This window comes from Theropithecus gelada, chromosome 11 (genome assembly GCF_003255815.1).
Source record: "Theropithecus gelada isolate Dixy chromosome 11, Tgel_1.0, whole genome shotgun sequence".
Classification (NCBI taxonomy): Eukaryota; Metazoa; Chordata; class Mammalia; order Primates; family Cercopithecidae; genus Theropithecus; species Theropithecus gelada.
The window spans coordinates 15,251,510-15,275,616 of NC_037679.1; the positions used below are offsets into that span (position 1 = coordinate 15,251,510).

General features: G+C 46.8%; 1 protein-coding gene and 1 non-coding gene across 7 annotated transcripts in view; both read right to left on the reverse strand.

Moving 5' to 3' along the window:
• Window positions 1-3,735: 3,735 nt before the first annotated feature.
• Window positions 3,736-24,107, reverse strand: part of RNF41 (ring finger protein 41) — a 30,401-nt gene continuing 10,029 nt past the window's right edge. For 3 of the 6 annotated variants that reach the window (XM_025402459.1, XM_025402460.1, XM_025402461.1), the window contains 5 exons: window positions 15,426-15,538; window positions 10,819-11,090; window positions 8,348-8,483; window positions 7,831-7,934; window positions 3,736-6,045 (listed from right to left, as the gene is read on the reverse strand). In XM_025402459.1, coding sequence (XP_025258244.1) covers window positions 5,694-6,045; window positions 7,831-7,934; window positions 8,348-8,483; window positions 10,819-11,090; window positions 15,426-15,515 — 954 coding nt within the window. In that variant the 5' untranslated portion in view covers window positions 15,516-15,538 and the 3' untranslated portion in view covers window positions 3,736-5,693. Of the gene's footprint in view, window positions 6,046-7,830; window positions 7,935-8,347; window positions 8,484-10,818; window positions 11,091-14,465; window positions 14,609-15,425; window positions 15,539-24,107 lie in introns of all 6 variants that reach the window. The other 3 variants (XM_025402458.1, XM_025402457.1, XM_025402456.1) reach the window with 2 other exon arrangements.
• LOC112635623 lies at window positions 17,737-17,840 on the reverse strand. The gene has a single exon (XR_003121968.1). It is a non-coding gene; the product is annotated as a U6 spliceosomal RNA (small nuclear RNA).

The following is a 24,107-nucleotide window of genomic DNA, read 5'->3' on the forward strand; positions in this document are numbered from 1 at the left end:
GCCATTCTCCTGCCTCAGCCTCCCGAGTAGCTGGGACTACAGGCGCCCGCCACCTCGCCCGGCTAGTTTTTTGTATTTTTTTAGTAGAGACAGGGTTTCACCGGGTTAGCCAGGATGGTCTCGATCTCCTGACCTCGTGATCCGCCCGTCTCGGCCTCCCAAAGTGCTGGGATTACAGGCTTGAGCCACCGCGCCTGGCCAAGCAATCAATTTCAAACCACCGTTCTCTAGAAAACTGGCTCAATCTTATCCTTTCGAGACAGAGTCTCACTCTGTCGCCCAGGCTGGAGTGCAGTGGCACGATCTCGGCTCACTGCAAGCTCTGCCTCCCGGGTTCATGCCATTCTCCTACCTCAGCCTCCCGAGTAGCTGGGACTACAGGCGCCTGCCACCACGCCGGGCTAATTTTTTAAATATATTTTTAGTTGAGACGGGGTTTCACCATGTTAGCCAGGATGGTCTCGATCTCCTGACCTCGTGATCCGCCCTGCCTTGGCCTCCCAAAGTGCTGGGATTACAGGCGTGAGCCACCGCACCCGGCCAATCTTTTCAACAAATTAGGGTTACACAAAAAAAAGGTTGTTTCAGGAACCCAGATAAAGAGGGTAAAAGAGAAATAACCTGATGTAATTTGTGGTCCTGGATTGGACCCAGGTTTAGACAAAAATTAGCTACAAAAGGACTTTTCAGCAATGGCTCACACTTGTAATCCCAACATTTTGGGAGGCTGAGGTGGGCAGATCACTTGAGCTCAGGAGTTTGAGACCAACCTGGGTAACATGGTGAAACCGTATCTCTACAAACTATACAAGAAACAAATCAGCTGGGCATGGTGGTGCACATCTGTGGTCCCAGGTGCTTGGAAAGCTGAGATGGGAGGAGTGCTTGAGCCCAGCAGGAGGTCAAGGCTGTAGCGAGCTGCAGTGAGTCATGATTATGCCACTGCACTCTAGCCTAGGTGACAGAGTGAGATCCTGTGTAAAAAAAAAAAAAAAAAAAAGGACTTTTCTTGGGACAATTAGGGTAATGTAAATATGGGTTTGTATTATTCATTATACATTGTTAATTGTAAGCACTTGTTATTTAGGCAATATCAAAAAATATTTTTTTCCAATGTATATACTGAAGTAAAAAATTAAGACAATGAGGCCAGGTGCAGTGGCTCACACTTGTAATCCCAGCACTTCGGGAGGTCAAGGCAGGTTGATTGCTTGAGCTCAGGAGTTTCAGACCAGCCTGGGCAACATGGTGAAACCCCATCTCTACAAAAAATACAAAAAATTAGCCTGGTGTGGTGGCAGGTGCCTGTGGTGGTGGAGGTTGCAGTGAGCCAAAATTGCATCATTGCACTCTAGCCTCGGCTACAGAACCAGACCCTATCTCAAAAACAAAAAAAAACAAAAAAAACAATGTATCAAAGTCACTGAAAGAGATGAAACAAAAAAAATTTTTAATAGTATTCAAACAAATTAAGACAATGCTAGGTGCAGTAGCCCCAGCTACTCCAGAAGCTGAAGTGGGAAGACCACTAGAGCCCAGGAGTTTGAGGCTACACTGAGCTATATGATGTTGCCACTGCACTCCAGTCTGGGTGACAGTGTTCTTTCTACTCCCTCCTTCCCCCAGTTCTCCTGACCTTAAAAGTTTAGAACAGGTTGGCAATTTTTTTCTGTAAAAGACCAACTATTTTAGGCTTTGTTCCAGCTACTTAACCCTGCTGTTGTAATGTGAAAGCAGCCACAGACAATATATAAACAAATGGGCATAACTGTATTCCAATAAAGTTTTTTACAAAAGCAGGCAGTGGCGTTGTAACCTGTAGTTTGCTGACCTCTGACCTAGAACAAATAACACTTCCTGAAAAGCCTTTCCCGATACCCATCAGAATCAGGAGCTTTATCGTCCTTGGCTCACATATTACTAGTAAATCCACTTAGCACATTTATGATCCCTTATTATATATTCATCTCCATTAGGGACTAAGTTATTTGCAGGTAGGTGCCACTTTGCTACATAAGCCTCCTCATGTTCACTCTAGTGAGTATCTCACAGGGCAGACATTCAATGAATATTTGTTTCTAAAAATCGAATCTACCCTAAAAGGACAATATGACACCATTCATAACATTCACAAGCATGAGCAGCAAGTTCTAAAAGTAATTTTAAAGGAGTTTAAGGGAGGAAAAGCACTGCTAATGTCACTAGGATACATACGCCTCTTATGCTCTATACTGTGACATGCTTATCAGTATTTTTTTTTTTTTTTTGAGACGGAGTCTTGCTCTGTTGCCCAGGCTGGAGTGCAGTGGCGCAATCTCGGCTCACTGCAAGCTCCGCCTCCCGGGTTCATGCCATTCTCCTGCCTCAGCCTCCCGAGTAGCTGGGACTACAGGCGCCCGCCGCTGCGCCCGGCTAATTTTTTCTATTTTTAGTAGAGACGGGGTTTCACCATGGTCTCGATCTCCTGACCTTGTGATCCACCCGCCTCGGCCTCCCAAAGTGCTGGGATTACAGGCGTGAGCCACCGCGCCCGGCCGCCTATCAGTATTTTATAATCATACCTTGTGTGCATACAATGCAGACTCGGTGAGCACAGAAATGCTTTTTTTTTTTTTTTTTCAAGCCGCTACAGTATCTAGAGTGCTATTAGGTTTACATTAGGTGCATGATAAATGCTCAACAAATTTAAAACATATTTCCGGGAGGGGGAAAAGATACTCTTTTTCTTTTTCTTTTTTTGAGACAGGCTCTTACTCTGTCACCCAGGCTGGAGTGCAGTGGCGCAATCTTGGCTCAAAGCAACCTCCACCTTCCAGGTTCAAGCTAGTCTTGTACCTCAGCCTTCCAAGGAGCTGGGATCACAGGAGCGTCCACCATGCCTGGCTATCCTTTTTCTTATGACAGGGAAAAGGTAGCAGCAAATACTTATGAAGACTGTTTTTTGGTTTTTTTTTTTGAGACAAAGTCTTGCTCTGTCACCCAGGCTGGAGTGCAGTGGCGCAATCTCGGTTCACTGCAAGCTCCACCTCCCAGGTTCACACCATTCTGCTTCAGCCTCCCGAGTAGCTGGGACTACAGGCGCCTGCCACCATGCCTGGCTAATTTTTTATATTTTTAGTAGAGACGAGGTTTCACTGTGTTAGCCAGGGTGGTCTCGATCTCCTGACCTCATGATCCACCCGCCTCGGCCTTCCAAAGTGTTGGGATTACAGGTGTGAGCCACCGTGCCCGGTCTATGAAGACTATCTTTGTAAGTAAATAATTATGAAACCTCTGCAAGTACATTTCCCTCCTTACATTTACGTTCTTAGTTAGGAAACACTGGAGGGTGGAGGCTTCTCTGCCTGCAAAGGAATTCTAGATTCTAAAGCAAAGTTGCTTGTGGGACAAAGGAAAACAATATATACATATTTTCTGTAGAAATTATCCCAAAAACTCAGGACCACTCAGGGAAGACATGGAATTTAGGATGAAGGCAGACCCTGGGAAGCACACAGTTCAGATAACTAGAGAGACACCTTTGGCTGCTACAGAACAGGAGATAGGAGGGAAGAATGCAGGAGGGTACATGGGAAAGCAGCTGCGAAGTGCACACTACTCCCAGACATCCTCCTGAAAGAGAAGTTAGCGCTAAGATAAGGGTAGGTAACAAAGTAAGGAAGAAGGGGAATTAAGGTGAGAGAAAGGCAAAAGCAGAGAGGAAACCTTCCCAGGAAAGGGAGTAATGTTGAAGAATTTAGAGAGTTGAGTAAAAGGTTTATTATTAGTGCAGTCAACACCATGGAACAGCACATACAACACAACCAGCAACCTGCAGAGACACTAGTGCAAAGGGTAGGGAAGCCTTTCACTGAGCTTCCTGGCTCCATCTGAAGGTAAGGACAGGACAGTATAAGCCTTGGTAAGGCAGGTAGGGGAAAGGGGATTGGAAGAAATGTAGTAACCGGAATAAGTATAGCAGCGTTTTCAAATTCCTGAGCACAATGTCCCGGAGCTGGAACCCTACTCCCCTCAAGCTGTATCCCTCCACCCCAATCCCAGTGGAGCCATGATCCAACTACCCAGACCTGCAGCAAGCTAGCCTGGAATAAAACTCTGAGAGGAAGCTATCACATGGTGGGGAGGAGACTTTCTATCTCCAACCACACTCCCACCTCCATATTAAAATTATCACACCTACTATCCCTCCCCTTCTCTTACTTACTCTGCCAGTCACTCTAGGGATCAAGGTATGCCCCAGGTAACCTGAAATGGAACTGAAGTCCCCGGGGGGTGTGGGTGAGACACAGCACAGCCTGTACTTAGAGATAGAGATAAAATTTCTGATTTGCATGGTGAAGCTTAGAACCCAGCTATACAGCTCCAAGAAAACTTGGGGAAGCGGGGGGTTGCCTTCAAAATGAATACTCTAAATCCAGAGTTTTATGATGAGGCCCTGGAAGGGCTAGGAGGAAATTTTTCCGGAGGGCACAGGCATCGATGCTGGACTGTCATATCCTTCACAGGAATAGAGGAAGCTCCTCATTTCAGTTGGGGTTACAGAGGTTTGGGGCAGATATTGTAAGTTCAGCCGAGGACTCCCTTGGCTCTTCCTATATTAAAGCCAAAGGTTGTGCTGAAAAGGAAAAAATATAAAACACACCCCCATCCCTGTCCCACCCAATCCAAAATCCCCACAATAGGAACATCAAAAGTTTCAAGTTTGATTTTTTTTCTTTTTTCCTTTCTTTAAAAAAAAAAAAAAAAAAGGTAAATAAATTAAATTGCCAACAATGTGGCTGAGATAGCCATGATCAGGCCATTCTTTAAAAAAAAAGGGGAAGGGGAAGGGAAGTAGGTGGAGTTTGTGAAATATAAACAATGGCCAAAGAAAATTATCAAAGTAACTAACTACAGTCACAGGGCTAGAGAGGGCTCTATGGAACAATTATGGCCTGTGCCACAAGAGGCAGTGCTGACCATATTTTAGCAAAAGCTAGGAGTAGCTTCTTGCTGAACACATCAACCCCAACAGACTAACCCCTACCCTAAACCCTGGCATTCCCTAATTATGAAAACTTATAGGAAAGAAGAGCTCATCTGGAAATTTTCAGTATCCCAACCTGCATACTGGTAGACCCAGTGGGTGCCTGCACCTTTAAGGTGGACTGAACAGGGATACTGCTTGGCACAGAGGTCCAGTCTTCCCCTAAGGGCCATCTGTGATGGCCAATTACTGGCCTCACTACTTATTTCTAGAGATTTGGCTCCACCCTTACCATTTCTTCAGGATGTCTGCTGCTTAGAGTCAACAGGCCTGCCTGCTCTGATTCCCTGGTTTTGGAGGAGAGGGACGACTAGAGATTCCTTACTCTGTCCTGACACTCCAGGGAAATTGAATCTCTTTGTGCTTTCTGAAAATAACTGGAACCAGGAACCCTAAGCAGGAAAATGGATGGAGGTGGGGGCTTTCCCACTCAGACTGACAATTTATAGACATTTTAGGGGAATATGGCAAAGGGAGGAAATCTGGGTTTCCCACCTGAAAGGCTGAGCAAACTACCCCAGGGCCCTTCAGTGCCAGAAGGGCAGTGAGATGTGTGGCTCAGGTATAAGCCACAGTATTAAGGATGGTGGAGAGGACTCAGGTCCCAGCTGCTGGAGTGATGGGATTTTCTGATTTCCATCTCTTCCTGATAGCCGGTCGAGTTCTCCTATATCTCTTCCACGCCATGAGCAAATATCATGACAAGGCCTGGCTCCTGCACCATGTCATCACCCATATGTTGGTTCTCACAGGCCATCACGACAACAGCCTGCTTGCCAGGGATGCGCTTGGCCACGTAGTTCTCATAGTAGCGTCGGTTCATCTGTCTAGTCTCTAGTGTGGCCAGACCCTGGGGCCAGCTACGCTCATGGGCATTTTCAATCAGCTCGTTGACAATAGAAGCAGGACAGCCACTCTCCACCAGGGAGCGCTTGATTACAGCCTGGAGCACGGCATCAGGAGTCGAGATCATCCCTCCCCAGCGGGTCACTCTTGCTGGCTGAAGGGAGTTCACCCACCTGTGTGGAGGTGGTTAAAGATGGTCATTCCAGATCATCTCCTTTCTCTGTATTGGCTTTTTCTGCTAATAGAAATAACTACCCACTCTGCACTCAACTCACCTATTCTTCCTTCTTTCCTTCCATGATTGGCTCAGAAACCGCGAATTTTCCCCAGTTGGTCCCAACTGAGTCACCAAACGTTACTCACCAGATTAAATTCCACGAGTCTACACTCTGTCCCTGTTACTTTTCTTTTTTTTTTTTTTGAGGCGGAGTCTCGCTCTGCCGCCCAGGCTGGAGTGCAGTGGCCGGATCTCAGCTCACTGCAAGCTCCGCCTCCCGGGTTCACGCCATTCTCCTGCCTCAGCCTCCAGAGCAGCTGGGACTACAGGCGCCCGCCACCTCGCCCGGCTAGTTTTCTGTCTTTTTTTTAGTAGAGACGGGGTTTCACCGTGTTAGCCAGGATGGTCTCGATCTCCTGACCTCGTGATCCGCCCGTCTCGGCCTCCCAAAGTGCTGGGATTACAGGCTTGAGCCACCGCGCCCGGCCTTACTTTTCTTAGAAATTCCAATACTTAGCACATACAGCACCTAACACAGTTAGTGCTCTATGTTTAGTGAATAAAACAATTATTCCTCTATACTATGTCCCACTCAGCACTATTTGCCCTATATATATTGATTCACACTTACAGTTTAGTCTATGAACTGTATAGGACTCCAGAACTGAAAAAGATCTTAGACTTCGCTTGTATACTTCACTTGTTTTTGCTGCATTTTAGAGATCACTTTCCTGGACTTGCACTCTGCCTCCTCTTCTCTGGGTTGTAAGCTACCTGAAGACAGGGATAATATCTTCTATTTCTTTTTTTTTTTTTTTGAGACGGAGTCTCACTCTGTTGCCCAGGCTGGAGTGCAGTGGCGCGATCTCGGCTCACTGCAAGCTCCACCTCCCGGGTTCACGCCATTCTCCTGCCTCAGCCTCCGGAGTAGCTGGGACTGCAGGTGCCCATCACCACGCCCGGCTAATTTTTTTGTTTTTTTTTTCAGTAGAGACGGGGTTTCACTGTGTTAGCCAGGATGGTCTCGATCTCCTGACCTCGTGATCTGCCCGCCTCGGCCTCCCAAAGTGCTGGGATTACAGGTGTGAGCCACCACGCCCGGCCTATCTTCTATTTCTTTTTGGCCCTCCTAGCACTCCACAGCCTTTAATACAGGGCTTTGTACATGGGTACTCACTTAATTCTGGATAAAGTGCATCCTTGGGTAGGCTTTCCCTTCCATCCACCCAAACGCGTAAGACATCCTGTAGTGGAGCTAAGGGTTATCCTCTTCTCCTCGGCCCCTTTCCTTAATGCCAATATCTGAGAAGCAGTGATCCCCCAGCCCAGCTCTCCAATGCCCTCCTTCTGCTACTCTCCTGCTCTTTTTTTTTTTTTTTTTTTTGAGACGGAGTCTCGCTGTGTCTCCCAGGCTGGAGTGCAGTGGCGCGATCTCGGCTCACTGCAAGCTCCGCCCCCTGGGTTCACGCCGTTCTCCCGCCTCAGCCTCCCAAGTAGCTGGGACTACAGGCGCCCGCTACCACGCCCGGCTAATTTTTTGTATTTTTAGTAGAGACGGGGTTTCACCGTGTTAGCCAGGATAGTCTCGATCTCCTGACCTCGTGATCCACCCGCCTTGGCCTCCCAAAGTGCTGGGATTACAGGCTTGAGCCACCGCGCCCGGCCTACTCTCCTGCTCTTAGCGCCTTTCAGGCCTTACTGTCAGGACGTGGAATCACTCCATGTCCTGAGTGACACTCACTCTAGGATCTCGTTGTATTCAATTGTCTCCTCCAGGTTCTGAAGGTTGGGGTTGACACTGCGGATTGCACGCATGTATGCCTTTAGCAGCTGGATGTCTCGCTTCTGTTGTGGAGAAGAAGAACAGGAATAATGTCTAAGGCAGACAGCAGAAAAAAGACAAAAGTTTATCTGAGAATGAAGACAACTGAGAGATGTGAAGAACAACCAGTTTGTAAGCTTCAGGAAGACAGGGATAGGACTGTCTCACTCACAGCTGTCTCCTTAGTACTTACAAAATGTGCCTTCACAGAGGAGGCATCTGGTAACTGTTAGGTGAATGAATGCTATGAATGGGATGAAGGAAAGTCAAGGAGAGCTCCAATCTGATTCCCTGCTAAGCCACAGGCAGAATAGCCACTCATCCAAACTCACAAGTGTAAGCACAGGTCTATGTGTTCACAACTGGTTTTATTACCCACAGGCAGGCAGTTATCTGCATATGAGGGATATGTTCTCCCCCGTGTCTTGGGGCCTACCTGCTCCGCCAGCTGGTGTTTGTGTTCAGCTGACGTCTTCTCCAGCTCTGCGATGCGTGTCTGCTGCTGCTGTACCACTGAGCGCAGGTGCTTAATGCAGTTATGGTTGGGCAGCTCATCTTTGGGCATCTCCAGGCTGCAGACCAGGGTGGAGAAAGAGCAGAACAGGGGTGATCACCAGGACATGTATGCAAATGGCCTATTCTGTGGCAGGTAACTGCTGAGCAGATTTTGTCCTACCCAAAATTTCTAACATTTCAGGCCTCCCTCATTCATTCCCTTCACTTTCTTCTTCCAAGCTTCCTACTTGCCCCTTTGCTGTCTATTTTCCTTAAATTTCTTTCCCCAATCAAGACACAGTGTTTTATCTACTTTTTATATTTATTTTATCTTATTTTATTTTTTATCTTTTTTTTTTTTTTTTGACATGGAGTTTCGCTCTTGTTGCGCAAACTGGAGTGCAATGGCACGATCTCAGCTCAGCGCAACCTCTGCCTCCCAGGTTCAAGCGATTTCTCCTGCCTTAGCCTCCCGGGTAGCTGGGATTACAGGCGTGCGCCACCATGCCCAGCTAACTTTTTGTATTTTTAGTAGAAACGGGTTTCCCCATGTTAGCCAGGCTGGTCTCAAACTCTTGGCCTCATGTGATCTGCACCGCCTTGGCCTCCCAAAGTGCTGGGATTACAGGCGTGAGCCACTGTGCCTGGCCTCTTATTTTACTTTTTTTTTTTTGAGACCAGGTTTCACTCTTGTTGCCCAGGTTGGAGTGTAATGGCACAGTCTTGGCTCACTGCAACCTCTGCCTCATGGGGTTCAAGCAATTCTTGTGCCTCAGCCTCCTGAGCAGCTGGGATTACAGGTGCCCGCCAGGACGCCTGGCTAATTTTTGTATTTTTAGTAGAGACAGGGTTTCACCATGTTGGCTACACTGGTCTTGAACTCCTGACCTCAGGTGATCCACCCGCCTCAGCCTCCCAAGTGCTGGGATTACAGGCGTGAGCCACCGCACTGGGACTATTTATTTATTTTGACACACTGTTTTTATCTACTGCACAGCTCTCCTTTTCCTCCTACAGATTCTGCCTGTGCACTTATTGCTTCAGAGAAGCCCTATATTCACAGCCCCAGCTATCAACATTCTTTTTATTTCTTAGTTAGTTAGTTAGGGGGAACAGAGTCCAGCCCAGGCTGGAGTGCAATGGTGTGATCTCAGCTCACTGCAACCTCTACCTCCTGGTTTTAAGCGATTCTCATGCCTCAGCCTCCCAAGTAGCTGGGATTACAGGCATGCACCACCACACCTGGCTAATTTTTTTTTTTTTTTTTGAGACAGAGTCTTGCTCTGTTGCTTAGGCTACAGTGCAGTGGCGTGATCTCGGCTCACTGCAAGCTCCTCCTCCCTGGTTCACGCCATTCTCCTGCCTCAGTCTCCCAAGTAGCTTTCCCCTACAGGCGCCTGCCACCACGCTTGGCTAATTTTTTGTATTTTTGTAGAGATGGGGTTTCACCGTGTTAGCCAGGATGGTCTCAATCTCCTGACCTCATGATCTGCCTTCCTTGGCCTCCCAAAGTGCTGGGATTACAGGTGTGAGCCACCACACCCGGCCCCACACCTGGCTAATTTTTGTATTTTTATTTATTTATTTATTTATTTATTTATTTATTTATTTTTTGAGACAGAGTCTCGCTCTGTCGCCCAGGCTGGAGTGTAGTGGCGCGATCTCGGCTCACTGCAAGCTCCGCCTCCCGGGTTCACGCCATTCTCCTGCCTCAGCCTCCTGAGTAGCTGGGACTACAGGCACCCGCCACCGCGCCCGGCTAATTTTTTGTATTTTTAGTAGAGACGGGGTTTCACCGTGGTCTCGATCTCCTGACCTTGTGATCCGCCCGCCTCGGCCTCCCAAAGTGCTGGGATTACAGGTGTGAGCCACCGTGCCTGGCAATTTTTGTATTTTTAATAGAGACAAGGTTTTGCCATGTTGGCCAGGTTAGTCTTGAACTCCTGGCCTGAAGTGACCTGCCCACTTTGGCCTCCCAAAGTGCTAGGATTACAGGTGTGAGCTAACACACCCCTCAGCTATCAACATTTAGTCAAATATTTCATAACTCACAGAAAGAAAAAATAGGGTCAGAGGAAATATGAGAAGGCTGGCAATTACAGCAGTCAAACTGACAAACAGAAAGTAGTATTGGACTGAAAGGGAAGAACAGAGTCAATCAATCTTTAGTGTTATTATACAAATTTACTGAATTGCTGTGCCCCTTCTTTTGTTAAAGCAAGAGCAAAATTATTATAGTTGGAAAAGCAGCAAGAAAGTAAGATCTTAGAGCAGGGAGCCAAGGAGGCTAAGAATACTCCTTGCCAACATGCCTAAGAGACCTCCTCAGCTAGTGAGGAGGGCATCCAGCGATAGGGGCATAAATGAGATGGCCCTTATCCATGTGGGGCAGAAGAGGGGAACAGATCTCACCCACAGCCCTGTTCACAGGTCACAGGCCGTTTCGGGTTGTGCTCACAGTCGCTGAGGTGAGACATGAGGTTGTCAAGCCGGACAACGGCACTACAGCCAAACACAGCGTTGTCACAGGCAATCTGCAGCTTTGACAGCATGTTCCGCATGATCCGAGGTACTGGGCGCAGATGGGCGACCGTCACAACACTACGGTCCACTGGACATGTCTGTTGCTGAGAGAACCACTGGGTGATGCAGGCGTTGCAGAAAGCATGTTCACAATGAGGTGCCTAGAAGAGAGAACAAGGCAAAAGGGGCATAAGGGAATTAGCAGGACCTAAGAGCCTGGATATGATAACTCTACAAAGCCAATCATGCCTTTGAGCAGCTTCTACCGCAAGAGGTCTGTTGGGTCAAGCAAAGTATAGATCTACTATGGGCAAGGCATTGTAGGGGACAGGCTTAAGATATGTTTCCTGCTGGGCACGGTGGCTCATGCCTATAATCCCAGCACTTTGGGAGGCTAAGGTAGGCACACTGTTTGACCTCAGGAGTTTGAGACCATCCCAGACAACATGACAAAACCCCATCTCTACAAAAGTTACAAAAATTAGCCGGTGTAGGCCAGGCGCAGTGGCTCATGCCTGTAATCCCAGCACTTTGGGAGGCCAAGGCAGGCGGACCACGAGGTCAGGAGTTTAAGACCAGCCTGACCAACATGGTGAAACCCTGTCTCTACTAAAAATACAAAAAAATTAGCCAGGGGTGGTGGCGCACACCTATAATCACAGATACTCAGGAGGCTAAGGCAGAAAAATCGCTTGAACCCAGGAGGTGGAGATTGCAGTGAGCCAAGACTGCACCACTGCACTCCAGCCTGGGCAAAAGAATAAGACTCCATCTCAAAAAAAAAAAAAAAAAATTAGCTGGGCATGGTGGCACGTGCCTATAGTCCCAGCTAGTCAGAAGGCTGAGGTGGGAGGACGGAGGGTGGCTTGAGCCCAGGAGGCGGAGGTTGCAGTGAACCAAGACTGCACCACTGCACTCCAGCCTGGGTGACAGAGCCAGGACCTGTTTCAAAAAATATATATCTATGTTCCCTGTGCTCAAGATTAAAAATGAGTTGTGAAACAAGACAAACAAGTAAAATGTTATATAACAATAAGAGATATAAATGATATTCCAGGACAATAGGACAGATGACACAAGGCAGCCAATTATTAATTGCCATCTGGATTGCACACACAATAATTGCCAAAAATGTCCAGAGGAGGGTGAAGTCTTTTCAGGCTAGCTCAATCACGGCAGGTATTTATGAAGAGGACCAAATTTGATATGGTCTTGAAGGATAATTCAGATGATAGATTTAGAGAGCAGGAGGACATATTTACTGGCAAAAATTCAATGTCAGAAAGCTAGGCCAGGCGTGGCGGCTCACGCCTGTAATCCCAGCACTTTGGAAGGCTGAGGCGGGCGGATCACGAGGTCAGGAAATTGAGACCATCCTGGCTAACACAGTGAAACCCCATCTTTTTTTTTTTTTTTTTTTTTTTTTTTTTGAGACGGAGTCTCGCTCTGTCGCCCAGGCCGGAGTGCAGTGGCCGGATCTCAGCTCACTGCAAGCTCTGCCTCCCGGGTTCACGCCATTCTCCGGCCTCAGCCTCCCGAGTAGCTGGGACTACAGGCGCCCGCCATCTCGCCCGGCTATTTTTTGTATTTCTTAGTAGAGACGGGGTTTCACTGTGTTCGCCAGGATGGTCTCGATCTCCTGACCTCGTGATCCGCCCATCTCGGCCTCCCAAAGTGCTGGGATTACAGGCTTGAGCCACCGCGCCCGGCCGAAACCCCATCTTTACTAAAAATACAAAAAATTAGCCAGGCGTGGTGGCAGGCGCCTGTAGTCGCAGCTACTCGGGAGGCTGAGGCAGGAGAATGGCATGAACCTGGGAGGTGGAGCTTGCAGTGAGCCAAGATCATGCCACTGCACTCCAGCCTGGGCTAAAGTGCGAGACTCCATCTCAAAAAAACAAAACAAAACAAAAAGAAAGCTAAATAAGGCCGGGCACAGTGGCTCATGCCTGTGATCCCAGCACTTTGGGAAGCTGAGGCAGCCAGATCACTTGAGGTCAGGAGTTTGAGACCAGACTGGCCAACATGGTGAAACCCCATCTCTACTAAAATTACAAAAATTAGCCACACATGGTGGCGCGCCCCTGTAATCCCAGTTACTCGGGAAGCTGAGGCACAAGAATTGCTTGAACCTGGGAGGCGGAAGTTGCAGTGAGCCAAGATCGCGCCATTGCACTCCAGCTTGGGTGACAGAGCGAGATTCTGTCTCAAAACAAAACAAAACACTTTAGTTTCCCATTACATTTTTTTTTTTTGACAGTCTCACTCCTGTCGCCCAGGCTGGAGTGCAGTGGAGTGATCTTAGGTCACTGCAACCTCCGCCTCCCGGGTTCAAGCGATTCTCCTGCCTCAGCCTTCCAAGTAGCCGGGATTTTAGGCTACTCCCACCCCACCCAGCTAATTTTTTTTGTATTTTTAGTAGAGATAGGATTTCACCATGTTGGCCAGCTTGTCTCGAGCTTCTGACCTCAAGTGACCCACCTGCCTCAGCCTCCCAAAGTGCTAGGATTACAAGCGTAAGCCACCATGCCCGGCCTGTCAACTTCTTCATAACCATTCTAGCTAAACCTGCCACCCCTGCATAAGCATACAGAATGTACTACCTTTTGTGTAACAAAGAAAAGGAGGTGTGAAAAAAAACAGATATATTCATATATACATATGCATATACAAATACATATATATGCAAACATCTATTCATATTTGCTTGTATCTGCCTTAATACTCACTGGAAGGATACCAAAAAAACTAATAAAAATAGTTATCTGTGGGGGAATTAGGTAGACAGTAATAAGGACAGAAGTGAGAATTCTCACCGTATACCTTTTTATACTATTTTGATTTCTGAATTATGTTCATTTTTCACCTATTCAAACAATAAATAATTATGATGTGGGGAAATCAGCATCCCTAGCAGGAGCCTTCTAACCTTAGAAATGTGTCCGGGAACCTGGCATCATGAGGGTTGCCTGCTCTGCTTCTCAGAAGGTAAAGCCTGGAGGTAGATGGGTGGCTTCTGACTAGACTGTCACCAACTACGACTCACCTTTCCATAAGTGACTTGCCTAAAATGATAGTGCCAGAAAACAGACAAGGCCCTGCCAGGGTGAGGAGGGAACCTGACACACCCTGTGACCTCCTGACACTACTACTTGATGACTTGCTCCACACCCATCTAATATGCCTCTAGCAGATTGCAAAGGCCTAGAAAGAAGACAGGTCCAGAGCTGGTTGCCATTGGAATGTAGTCTGAATTTTATTCAGTTCAAGGCATCAGTACTCCTTTTGGAGTACTGGGAGAAAAAATAAACTCAAAGGCTCAAGGGGAGCCCCTGGGAGTTAGGTAAGCAGTGAATGGGGGAAGGGCCATGAAACTTCATTGCCTAGTGTCCTGGTTTGGAAAATGTGATAATCTCTAGATAGCCAGGAGTGAGAAAGGATTAATTGGTATTTACAGAATGAGGGCAATAAGGATCCTCGAGGATGCTGTCCCAAGAATACAACTCTTAAGGATTCACCTCACTCATTGTACTTGCCTGGTAATCGTGAGCTTCTCCTTGTACTTGCCCCAGGATGATACAACTGACTCTGGTCTGGCAAGGCTGGCAGAGAAATGACCTATTGAAGGTGGCAGCTTTCACATCAAAATGCAGAGTGCATGGCTGCATCAAAACCTGGTCTTTTCAGTAGATCCCAGGAAAAAAATAGGTCAGTACATACAGTTCCCCACTTCCTATTTGCTGTTTTTTTTTTTTTTGAGATGGAGTCTCACTCACTCTCGCCCAGGCTGGAGTGCAGTGGCGCAATCTCAGCTCACTGCAACCTCCTACTCCTGGGTTCAAGTGATTCTCCTGCCTCAGCCTCCTGAGTAGCTGGGACTACAGGCACGTACCACCATGCCCGGCTAATTTTTGTATTTTTAGTAGAGACGGGGTTTCACCATGTTGGCCAGGCTGGCTCTTGACCTCGTGATCCACCGACCTTGGCCCAAAGTGCTGGGATTACAAGCGTGAGCCACTGCGGCTGGCCTTCCTATTTGTTAGATAGTAGGCAGGTAGAAAAGGCCTGCAGGGAGACTAGCTGATTACCTGAAGCACAACGTCATAAAAATGCAGAGAGAACTTATTAGGAGAGTCCAGAAGTTCAATCATGGACAGGAAGATGGAACCTAGTAAGAGTTCCTGTAGAGGAAAGGAAGCTACCCAGCTACTATCACAAGACAGAAACAAGCAGCTGACCATTTTACAGGAGAAATCTTTCAGAGTGACCTTAGAAAAAAATCTGAACCACTGGATCTCTGTGGCATCCACCTCTAGATTGATTCTGGAAAGCCTTATTCTTGTAGTCACCATTACTCCTTTGACCTAAACCTCCATTGGGTAGGGGTAGAGAGAAAAACACAGTGACTTCCCCATGGGTCCCACTGCCCATGAATATTTTCTACTATTTCCACTGCTACCTGTTGCCCTACCAAACCTGCCATCAGACCAACTCACCTGTACTGGCTCCTCCAAGACTCCACTGCAAATAGGGCAGATAAGATCTTCGTCAACATCCCCCTGGAAACGGGTTACATCATACCCCATGTCTCATCACTGAAACCCAGGTCCTGAAAGGACAATAGCAAACAGAGGCCAGTTCAGAAAAAGCCTACAAATATGTGACAAACATAAACTCATTGTCAAGATCCATTCATTTATCCAACAAATATTTATTGGAAGTCTACTATGCAGCAGTCATTTGGCTCGGTGGAAGCTGACTCAAGAAATTTAATTCTAAGGCACAGTGGCTCACGCCTGTAATCCCAGCACTTTGGGAGTCCGGGGCAGGTACATAACCTGAGGTCAGGAGTTCAAGACCAGCCTGGCCAACATGATGAAAACCCATCTCTACTAAAAATACAAAAATTAGCTGGGCGTGGTGATGCACATCTGTAATCCCAGCTACTTGGAAGGTTGAGGCACAAGAGTCACTTGAACCCGGGAGGCGGAGGTTGCAGTGAGCCGAGATTACGTCATAGGTCTCTAGCCTAGGTGACACAGTGAGACTCTGTCTTTAAAAAAAAGAAAAGAAATGTAATTCTAATAGGGAAGACATTATGTAAGCACACATTTAAAATATAAAGTGATAAATACTCAGAGGAGACACAGGACCTTATGAGGACAAGAGACATGAATACCTAACCCAGGCTGAAAGCAGAGGGTGGTTTTGATAAGTTTTCCAGGACTGGGTGTCACCAGAAATGTGTCCTGTAGGGCAAGAGTTAGCTCAGTGTTGGGGGAGCAGGGCATTAGTGTAATCCCAGCACTTTGGGAGGCTGAGGTAGGCGGATTACCTGAGGTTAGGAGTTCGACCTCACATATAAAAGGGCACATAAAATAGCACATCCAAATGCCCAGAAGAGGGCATATGATAGGTTCAGAGAATTTCAAGTGATTCAAGAAAAAGCTGACCTGAGAGGTGGGAGGGAGGGCCTGTCAAGAGACAAGGCTGGAGAGGTAAGCAAGGGCCATGCTGTGAAAAGTCTCTGAGGAGTTTGGACTTTATTTTGAAGGGTATGAGAGAGCCACTGAAGGACTTAAAAAAGAATGTGATAACAGTTTCATTTTAGAATCAGTATGTTAACAGGGGAGAAATGGAAGAACATCTAAGTCAGAGAGTGACAGTGAGTCTGAACTCAGGTGGTGGTGGTGATGGGGATAAAGAAGAAGAAAGGGCCGGGCATGGTGGCTCATGCCTTTAATCCTAGCACTTTGGGAGGCCAAGGCAGATGGATCATGATGTCAAGAGATCAAGACCATCCTGGCCAACATGGTGAAACCCCATCTCTACTAAAAACATAAAAATTAGCCGGGTGTGGTGGTGCGTACCTGTAGTCCCAGCTACTCAGGAGGCTGAGGCAGGAGAATCACTTGAACCCAGGAGGCGGAGGTTGCAATGAGCTGAGATTACGCCACTGCATTCTAGCCCGGTGACAGAGCAAGACTCCGTCTCAAAAGAAAAAAAGAAAGAAAAAAAAAAAGAGTGAGGTCCAAAAGAGCAAGGACTCAAACAGCAGCGATAGTGCCATGCTCCTTCTTTGGGTTCCCAAAGGTCAAACCCAAAGAAGAGGTAACTAAACAACTGGCCGGGCGCAGTGGCTCGTGCCTGTAATCCCAGCACTTTGGGAAGCCGAGGCAGGTAGAGCACGAGGTCAGGAGATAGAGACCATCCTGGCTAACATGGTGAAACCGGTCTCTACTAAAAATACAAAAAATTAGCCGGGCATGGTGGCAGGTGCTTATAGTCCCAGCTACTTGGGAGGCTGAGGCAGGAGAATGGCGGGAACCCAGGAGGCGGAGCTTGCAGTGAGTGGAGATGGTACCACTGCACTTCAGCCTGCGCGACAGAGTAAGACTCCGTCTCAAAAAAAAAAAGTTGTCAAGGGGTTGGAGAACTTACAGGAGGGAAGACAACTGTCGAAAGTTACAGACAGACAAATCAGATAAAGAAAACAAAGAATTGCTGGGATGTGGGACGGTGGATACCACAGTAAAGCAGTTCCATGGAGCTGGGAGTTGTGGAGGGTAGTTTTAGTGTAGCACTGAAAGTGAAGCCAGACTTCAGTGACACAAAGTGAACAAGAGGTGAGTTGGAGAGACAGGGACCAAAGACACACTCTGTCAAAAGCTTGATTTTTTGGTGGGTGAGCATTCTCAAGGAGTTTATTTGGGCAGACTCAGGGTAAGGGTCCTGTACCTAGAAGAAGCTGCTGGCCCTCGTGGTGGTAAAGTGTTGGCTTGTGCTAGGACCTTGTGTGGCCGCAGGAAAAATATGGAACACTTCACAGATTTTCATGTCATCCTTGCACAGGGGCCCTACTAATTTCTTTATCATTCCAATTTTAGTATATGTGATGCTGAAGTCAGCACTCAAAAGCCTAATTTCAAAGGAAGGGAAATTGAACTAGCTAGAGGGAGAAAGGAAACTGAGGAAGTGGGTTGTGTGGGGGTGTTCTTCCTTATGGTGAGAAAGGCTTAAGTGTCTTTATGTACCGAGAGGAAAGTACAGGGGAAGAGGGAAAGATAAAGACAGGAGAGAATCTGGTCACTGAGGTAGCAGTAGGGAGATACGGAATTACCTTAAACAAAAACGAGATAATTCTAAAGCAGGAAGGAAGGGAAAATGGTAAACAGAGGTCAGAGGTCCAGAGACAGGTTTTCAAAAAATCATACTGATAAACTTGTAAAAATCGGGCCGGGAGCGGTGGTTCATGCCTCTAATTCCAGCACTTTGAGAGGCTGAGGCTGGCGGATCACCTGAGGTCAGGAGTTCAAGAACAGCCTGGCCAACATTGTGAAACCCTGTCTCTATTAAAAATACAAAAATTAGCCAGGAGTGGTGCCACGTGCCTGAAATCCCAGCTACTTGGGAGGCTGAGACAGGAGAATCACTTGAACTCAGAAGTTGAACTCACTTGAGCCAAGATTGCACCACTGCACTCCAGCCTGGGGGACAGAGTGAGACTCTGACTCAAAAAACAACAACAGCTGGGTGCAGTGGCTCACGCCTATAATCCCAACACTTTGGGAGGCTGAGGTAGGCAGATTACCTGAGGTCGGGAGTTCAAAACCAGCCTGGCCAACATGGAGAAACCCTGTCTCTACTAAAATTACAAAATTAGCCGGGTGTGGTGGCACATGCCTATAATCCCAGCTATTCGGGAGGCTGAGACAGGAGAACTGATTGAACCCGGGAGGCGAAGGTTGCAGTGAGCCGAGATCATGCCATTGCACTCCAGCCTGGGCAACAAGAGTGAAATTCTGTCTCAAAAAAAAAAAAGGCCAGGCGCAGTGGTTCATGCCTGTACTCCCAGCACTTCGGGAGGCTGAGGCGGGCGGATTACCTGAGGTCAGGAGTTTGAGATCAGCCTGGCCAACATGATGAAATCCCATCTCTACTAAAAATACCAAAATTAGCCGGGCGTGGTGGCACATGCCTGTAATCCCAGCTACTCAGGAGATTGAGGCAGGAGAATTGCTTGAGCCTGGGAGGCGGAAGTTTCAGTGAGCTGAGATCCAGCCACTGCACTCCAGCCTGGCCGGATCTCAGTCTCGACAGAGGGAGACTCTGTTTCAAAAAAAAAAAAAGATAAAACAGGGTGCCTACAGTTCTACATGTGGACTGATCAATATGGACACAACTTTTCTTCGCTACTTAAATTAATGCAACCTCAGACTGCTTAGCGCTATTGTAGATGACAGCTACTGCTACTTTCATAGTCCAAACAAATGCAAAGGGCTGGGAAGAAGGGAAAGGGGCAAGATAAAAGGTCAAGAGGAGGAGTTGGCTGAGATAGCTACTACCTGAGAGCAAAAATATCCCCAAATATCCACAATTTATCCATTAAACTGCTGACTTTATAATATTTACCTCAATGAAATAAATTGTAATTTATCTATAATAACTATAAAATTAATCAGAGAAAAAAAATCCTTGCTGCCCTTAAAATGCACCAGGTATGGAAAAATTCCAAGATATACTGTTAAGAGAAAAAAGCTAAGATACAGAATAGTATATGTAAAGTACACTACCACAAATACGAAAAACAACATGTAGGTGTGTATGCTTACATGTGCATGGAACTCTCCAGAAGGATAAACAGAAAACTGCCAACAGCGTTTGCTGCTAAAGAGGAGGTACAAAGAAACAAGGATGGGAGGTACAAAGAAACAAGGATAGGAGGGAATTTTTAATTTCTCTAATTATCCCTTTATACCTTTGAAAAAGGTTTTCTCTGTGTGTGTGTGTGTATTCACTATTCAAATTAGTAAATAAACCTATAATTACACTAAACTGTGAAAGACAGACTTAAGGTTAAAACAAAAAATAAGAATATCCACTCAGGCCAGGTGTGGTAGCTCACGCCTGTAATCCCAGCACTTTGGGAGGCCAAGGCAGGTGGATCACCTGAGGTCAGGAGTTCAAGACCAGTCTGACCAAGATGGTGAAACCCCATCTGTACTAAAAATACAAAAATTAGCCGGACATGGTGGTGGGCACCTGTAATCCCAGCTACTCGAGAGGCTGAGGCAGGAGAATTGCTTGAACCCAAAAGGCAGAGGTTGCAGTGAGCCAAGATCGTGTCATTGCACTCCAGCCTGGGTGACAGAGCGAGACTTCGTCTCCAAAAAAAAAAAAAAAGAATATCTACTTTATGTTTTATACACTATACATGTCATATGTCATATAACACATACAAATATAACATGTCATGTACTGACACACATAACATGTCTGGGAAAAAAATGTACTCTTGCCAGAAAATGTTGATCAAATTAACTCATAACAAAAACCACAAACTGTCCTCAAAAAGCATATACCTTTCTACCTAGTAATCTTACTTCCAGAAACTTATCCTAAGGAAATAAACGAGGGTGCGGGCCAGGCGTGGTGGCTCACGCCTATAATTCCAGCACTTTTCCAGTGCTGGAATTCCAGGCTGAGGGGGGTGGATCACGAAGTCAGGAGATCAAGACCATCCTGGCTAACACAGTGAAACCCTGTCTCTACTAAAAATACAAAAAATTAGCTGGGCATAGTGGCGGGTGCCTATAGTCCCAGCTACTCGGGAGGCTGAGGCAGGAGAATGGTGTGAATGCGGGAGGCAGAGCTTGTAGCGAGCAGAGATCACGCCACTGCACTCCAGCCTGGGCGACAGAGGGAGACTCCGTCTCAAAAAAAAAAAAAAAAGCCGGGCACGGTGACTCACGCCTGTAATCCCAGCACTTTGGGAGGCCAAGGCGGGCGGATCATGAGGTCAGGAGATCGAGACCATCCTGGCAAACACAGTGAAACCCCGTCTCTATTAAAAAAATACAAAAAATTAGCCAGGAGTGGTGGCGGGTGCCTATAGTCCCAGCTACTCGGGAGGCTGAGGCAAGAGAATGGCGCGAACCCGGGAGGCGGAGCTTGCAGTGAGCCGAGATCAGGCCACTGCACTCCAGCCCGGGCGACAGAGTGAGACTCCGTCTCAAAAAATAAATAAATAAATAAATAAACAAGGGTGCAAAAAGAATTATAATAAACTGCTTAAGCATTGTCATAGTAAAAAATCTATCCAGTAGAATTCCTTACATCCATAAAATGCAACATCATGTCAAATTAACATGACCTAGATATATTTATTTCATATTATTTATTTAAACTATTTGTGCTGGGTACAGTGGCTCACACCTATAATCCCAGCACTTTGGGGGGCCAAGGCAGGAAGATCACTTGAGAACAGAAGCTTGAGGCTACAGTGAGCCGATTGCACCACTCTACTCCAGCCTGGGTGACAAAGTGAGATCCTGTCTCTAAATAAATTGTTTTAATATATTTATTATATAGAAATACAAATAATTTATTTATATTTATAGATATCATCTATGCTATCATGCTATTTTTTTAAGAGACAGGGTCTTATTCTGTTGCCCAGGCTGGAGTACAATGATACAATCACAGCTCACTGCAGCCTTGATTCTATATATATAATTAAATAATAATGAAGCCAGCATTAATTGAGCATTACTATACGGCAGACAGTATTTTAAACATTTTTTGCCAATTAACTCATCTAATCCTTACAACAGCTCTAGAAGGTTGGGACTATAATTATTCACATTTTACAGATGAGTAATAGAGGTGCAAAGGTTAAAAAGCTTTTCCAGAATCATACAGCTAATAAGTGGTAGAGCCAGATTCAAACCCAGACAGACTGGCTGCAAAGCCCAAGCTTTTAACCACTTGGCTAAATTGCCTCTCAAACTGAAATACACAAGTGGCAGAAAGAATATGTATAGTATAGACCCATTTTAATAAAAATAACTTGGCTGGGCGCAGGGACTCAAGCTTGTAATACCAGCATTTTGGGAGGCTGAGGCAGGTGGATCACCTGAGGTCAGGAGTTCGAGATCAGCCTGGCCAACATGGTGAAACACCATCTGTACTAAAAATACAAAAAAATTAGCTGGGTGTGGTGGCATGCACCTGCAATCCCAGCTACTTGGGAGGCTGAGGCAGGAGAATCACTTGCACTTAGGAGGCAGAGGTTGCAGTGAGCCACGATCATGCCACTGCACTCTAGCCTGGGTAACAGAGGGAGACTCTGTCTCAAAAATAAACAAAACAAAAAAAAAAACAAACAAAAAAACTTAACAAAAGAAAATAAATGTAGCGTACACATTTTAAAAATCTAGGGCCGGGGCTGGGTGTGGTGGCTTACACCTATAATCCCAGCACATTGGGAGGCCAAGGCGGGCGGGTCACCTGAAGTCAGGAGTCCAAGACCAGCCTGGCCAACACAGTGAAACCCCATCTCTACTAAAAATACAAAAATTACCCGGGCGTGGTGGCAGGCACCTGTAATCCCAGCTACTCGGGAGGCTGAGGCAGGAGAATTGCTTGAACGAGGGAGGCGGGGGTTGCAGTGAGCCGAGATCCTGCCATTGTATTCCAACCTATGGGGGACAAGACTGAGACTTCGTCTCAAAAAAAACAAAAAAAACAAAAAAAACCCTTAGGGCCTGCTGTGGTGGCTCACGCCTGTAGTACTAGCACTTTGAGAGGCTGAGGCGGGCGGATCACAAAGTCAAGAGTTCAAGACCAGCCTGGCCAACATCGTGAAACCCCATCTCTACTTAAAAAAAAAAAAAAAATTAGCTGGGCATGGTGGCACGCACCTGTAGTCCCAGCTACTTAGGAGGCTGAGGCAGGAGAACTGCTTGAACTCGGGGGGTGGAGGTTGCAGTGAGCCGAGATTGCACCACTGCACTCCAGCCTGGGCAACAGAGCGAGACTCCATCTCAAAAAAGAAAAAAAAAGAGAAAAAAATATAGGACCAGACGCGGTGGCTCATGCCTGTAATCCCAGCACTTTGGGAGGCCAAAGGGGACAGATCACCTGAGGTTGGGCGTTCAAGGCCAGCCTGACCAATATGATGAAATCCCATCTCTACTAAAAATACTAAAATTAGCCTGGCGTGGTGGCACATGCCTGTAATCTCAGCCACTCGGCAGGCTGAGGCAGGAGAATTGCTTGAACCCGGGAGGCAGAGGTTGTGGTAAGCCGAGATTGTGCCACTGCACTCCAGCCTGGGCCACAAGAATGAAACTCCGTCTCAAAAAAAAAAAAAAAAAAAAAAAGGCCAGGCGTGGTGTCTCACGTCTGTAATCCCAGCACTCTGGGAGGCTGAGGTGGGCGGATCACGAGGTCAGGAGATCAAGACCACAATGGCTAACACAGTGAAACCCCATCTCTACTAAAAAAAATACAAAAAATTAGCCAGGCGTAGTGGCGGGTGCCTGTAGTCCCAGCTACTCAAGAGGCTGAGGTAGAAGAATGGCGTGAACCTGGGAGGCGGGGCTTGCAGTGAGCTGAGATTGTGCCACTACACTCCAGCCTGGGCAACAGAGCAAGACTCCACCTCAAAAAAAAAATCCAGATGTAGGCTGGATGAGGTGGTGCATGCCTGTAATCCTAGCACTTTGGGAGGCCAAGGCGGGTGGATCACCTGAGGTCAGGAGTTCGAGACTGGTCTGACCAACATGGTGAAACCCCATCTCTACTAAATATAAAAAGTTAGCTGGGCGTGGTGGCGCATGTCTGTAATTTCAACTACTTGGGAGGCTAAGGCAGGAGAATCGCTTGAACCCGGGAGGTAGAGGTTGCAGTGAGCCGAGACAGCACCACTGCACTCCAGTCTGGGCAACAAGAGCAAAATTCCATCTCAAAAAAAAAAAAAAAAAGAAAAGAAAAAAAAAAATCTAGATGCGGAGATTACACTTTCAATCTAGGTCACATATTTCCACAAGATTTAATTTTTTTTTTTTTTTTTGAGACAGGATCTCGCTCTATCACCCAGGCTGGAATGCAGTGGTACCATCACAGCTCACTGTAGTCTTGACCTTGGAGGCTCAAGCAATTCTCCTGACTCAGTCTCCTGAGTCGCTAGGACCACAGGTGCTGCCAACCACACCCAGCTAATTTATTATATTTAGTAGAGACAAGGTTTCACTGTGTTGCACAGGCTAGTCTGGAACTCCTGGGTGGGAGGATTGCTTGAACGCAGGAGGTTGAGGCATCAGTGAGCCATGCTGGTGCTGGCTGGGTGACAGAGTGAGACCCTGTCTCTGGAAATAAAACAGTTATCCTTGGTG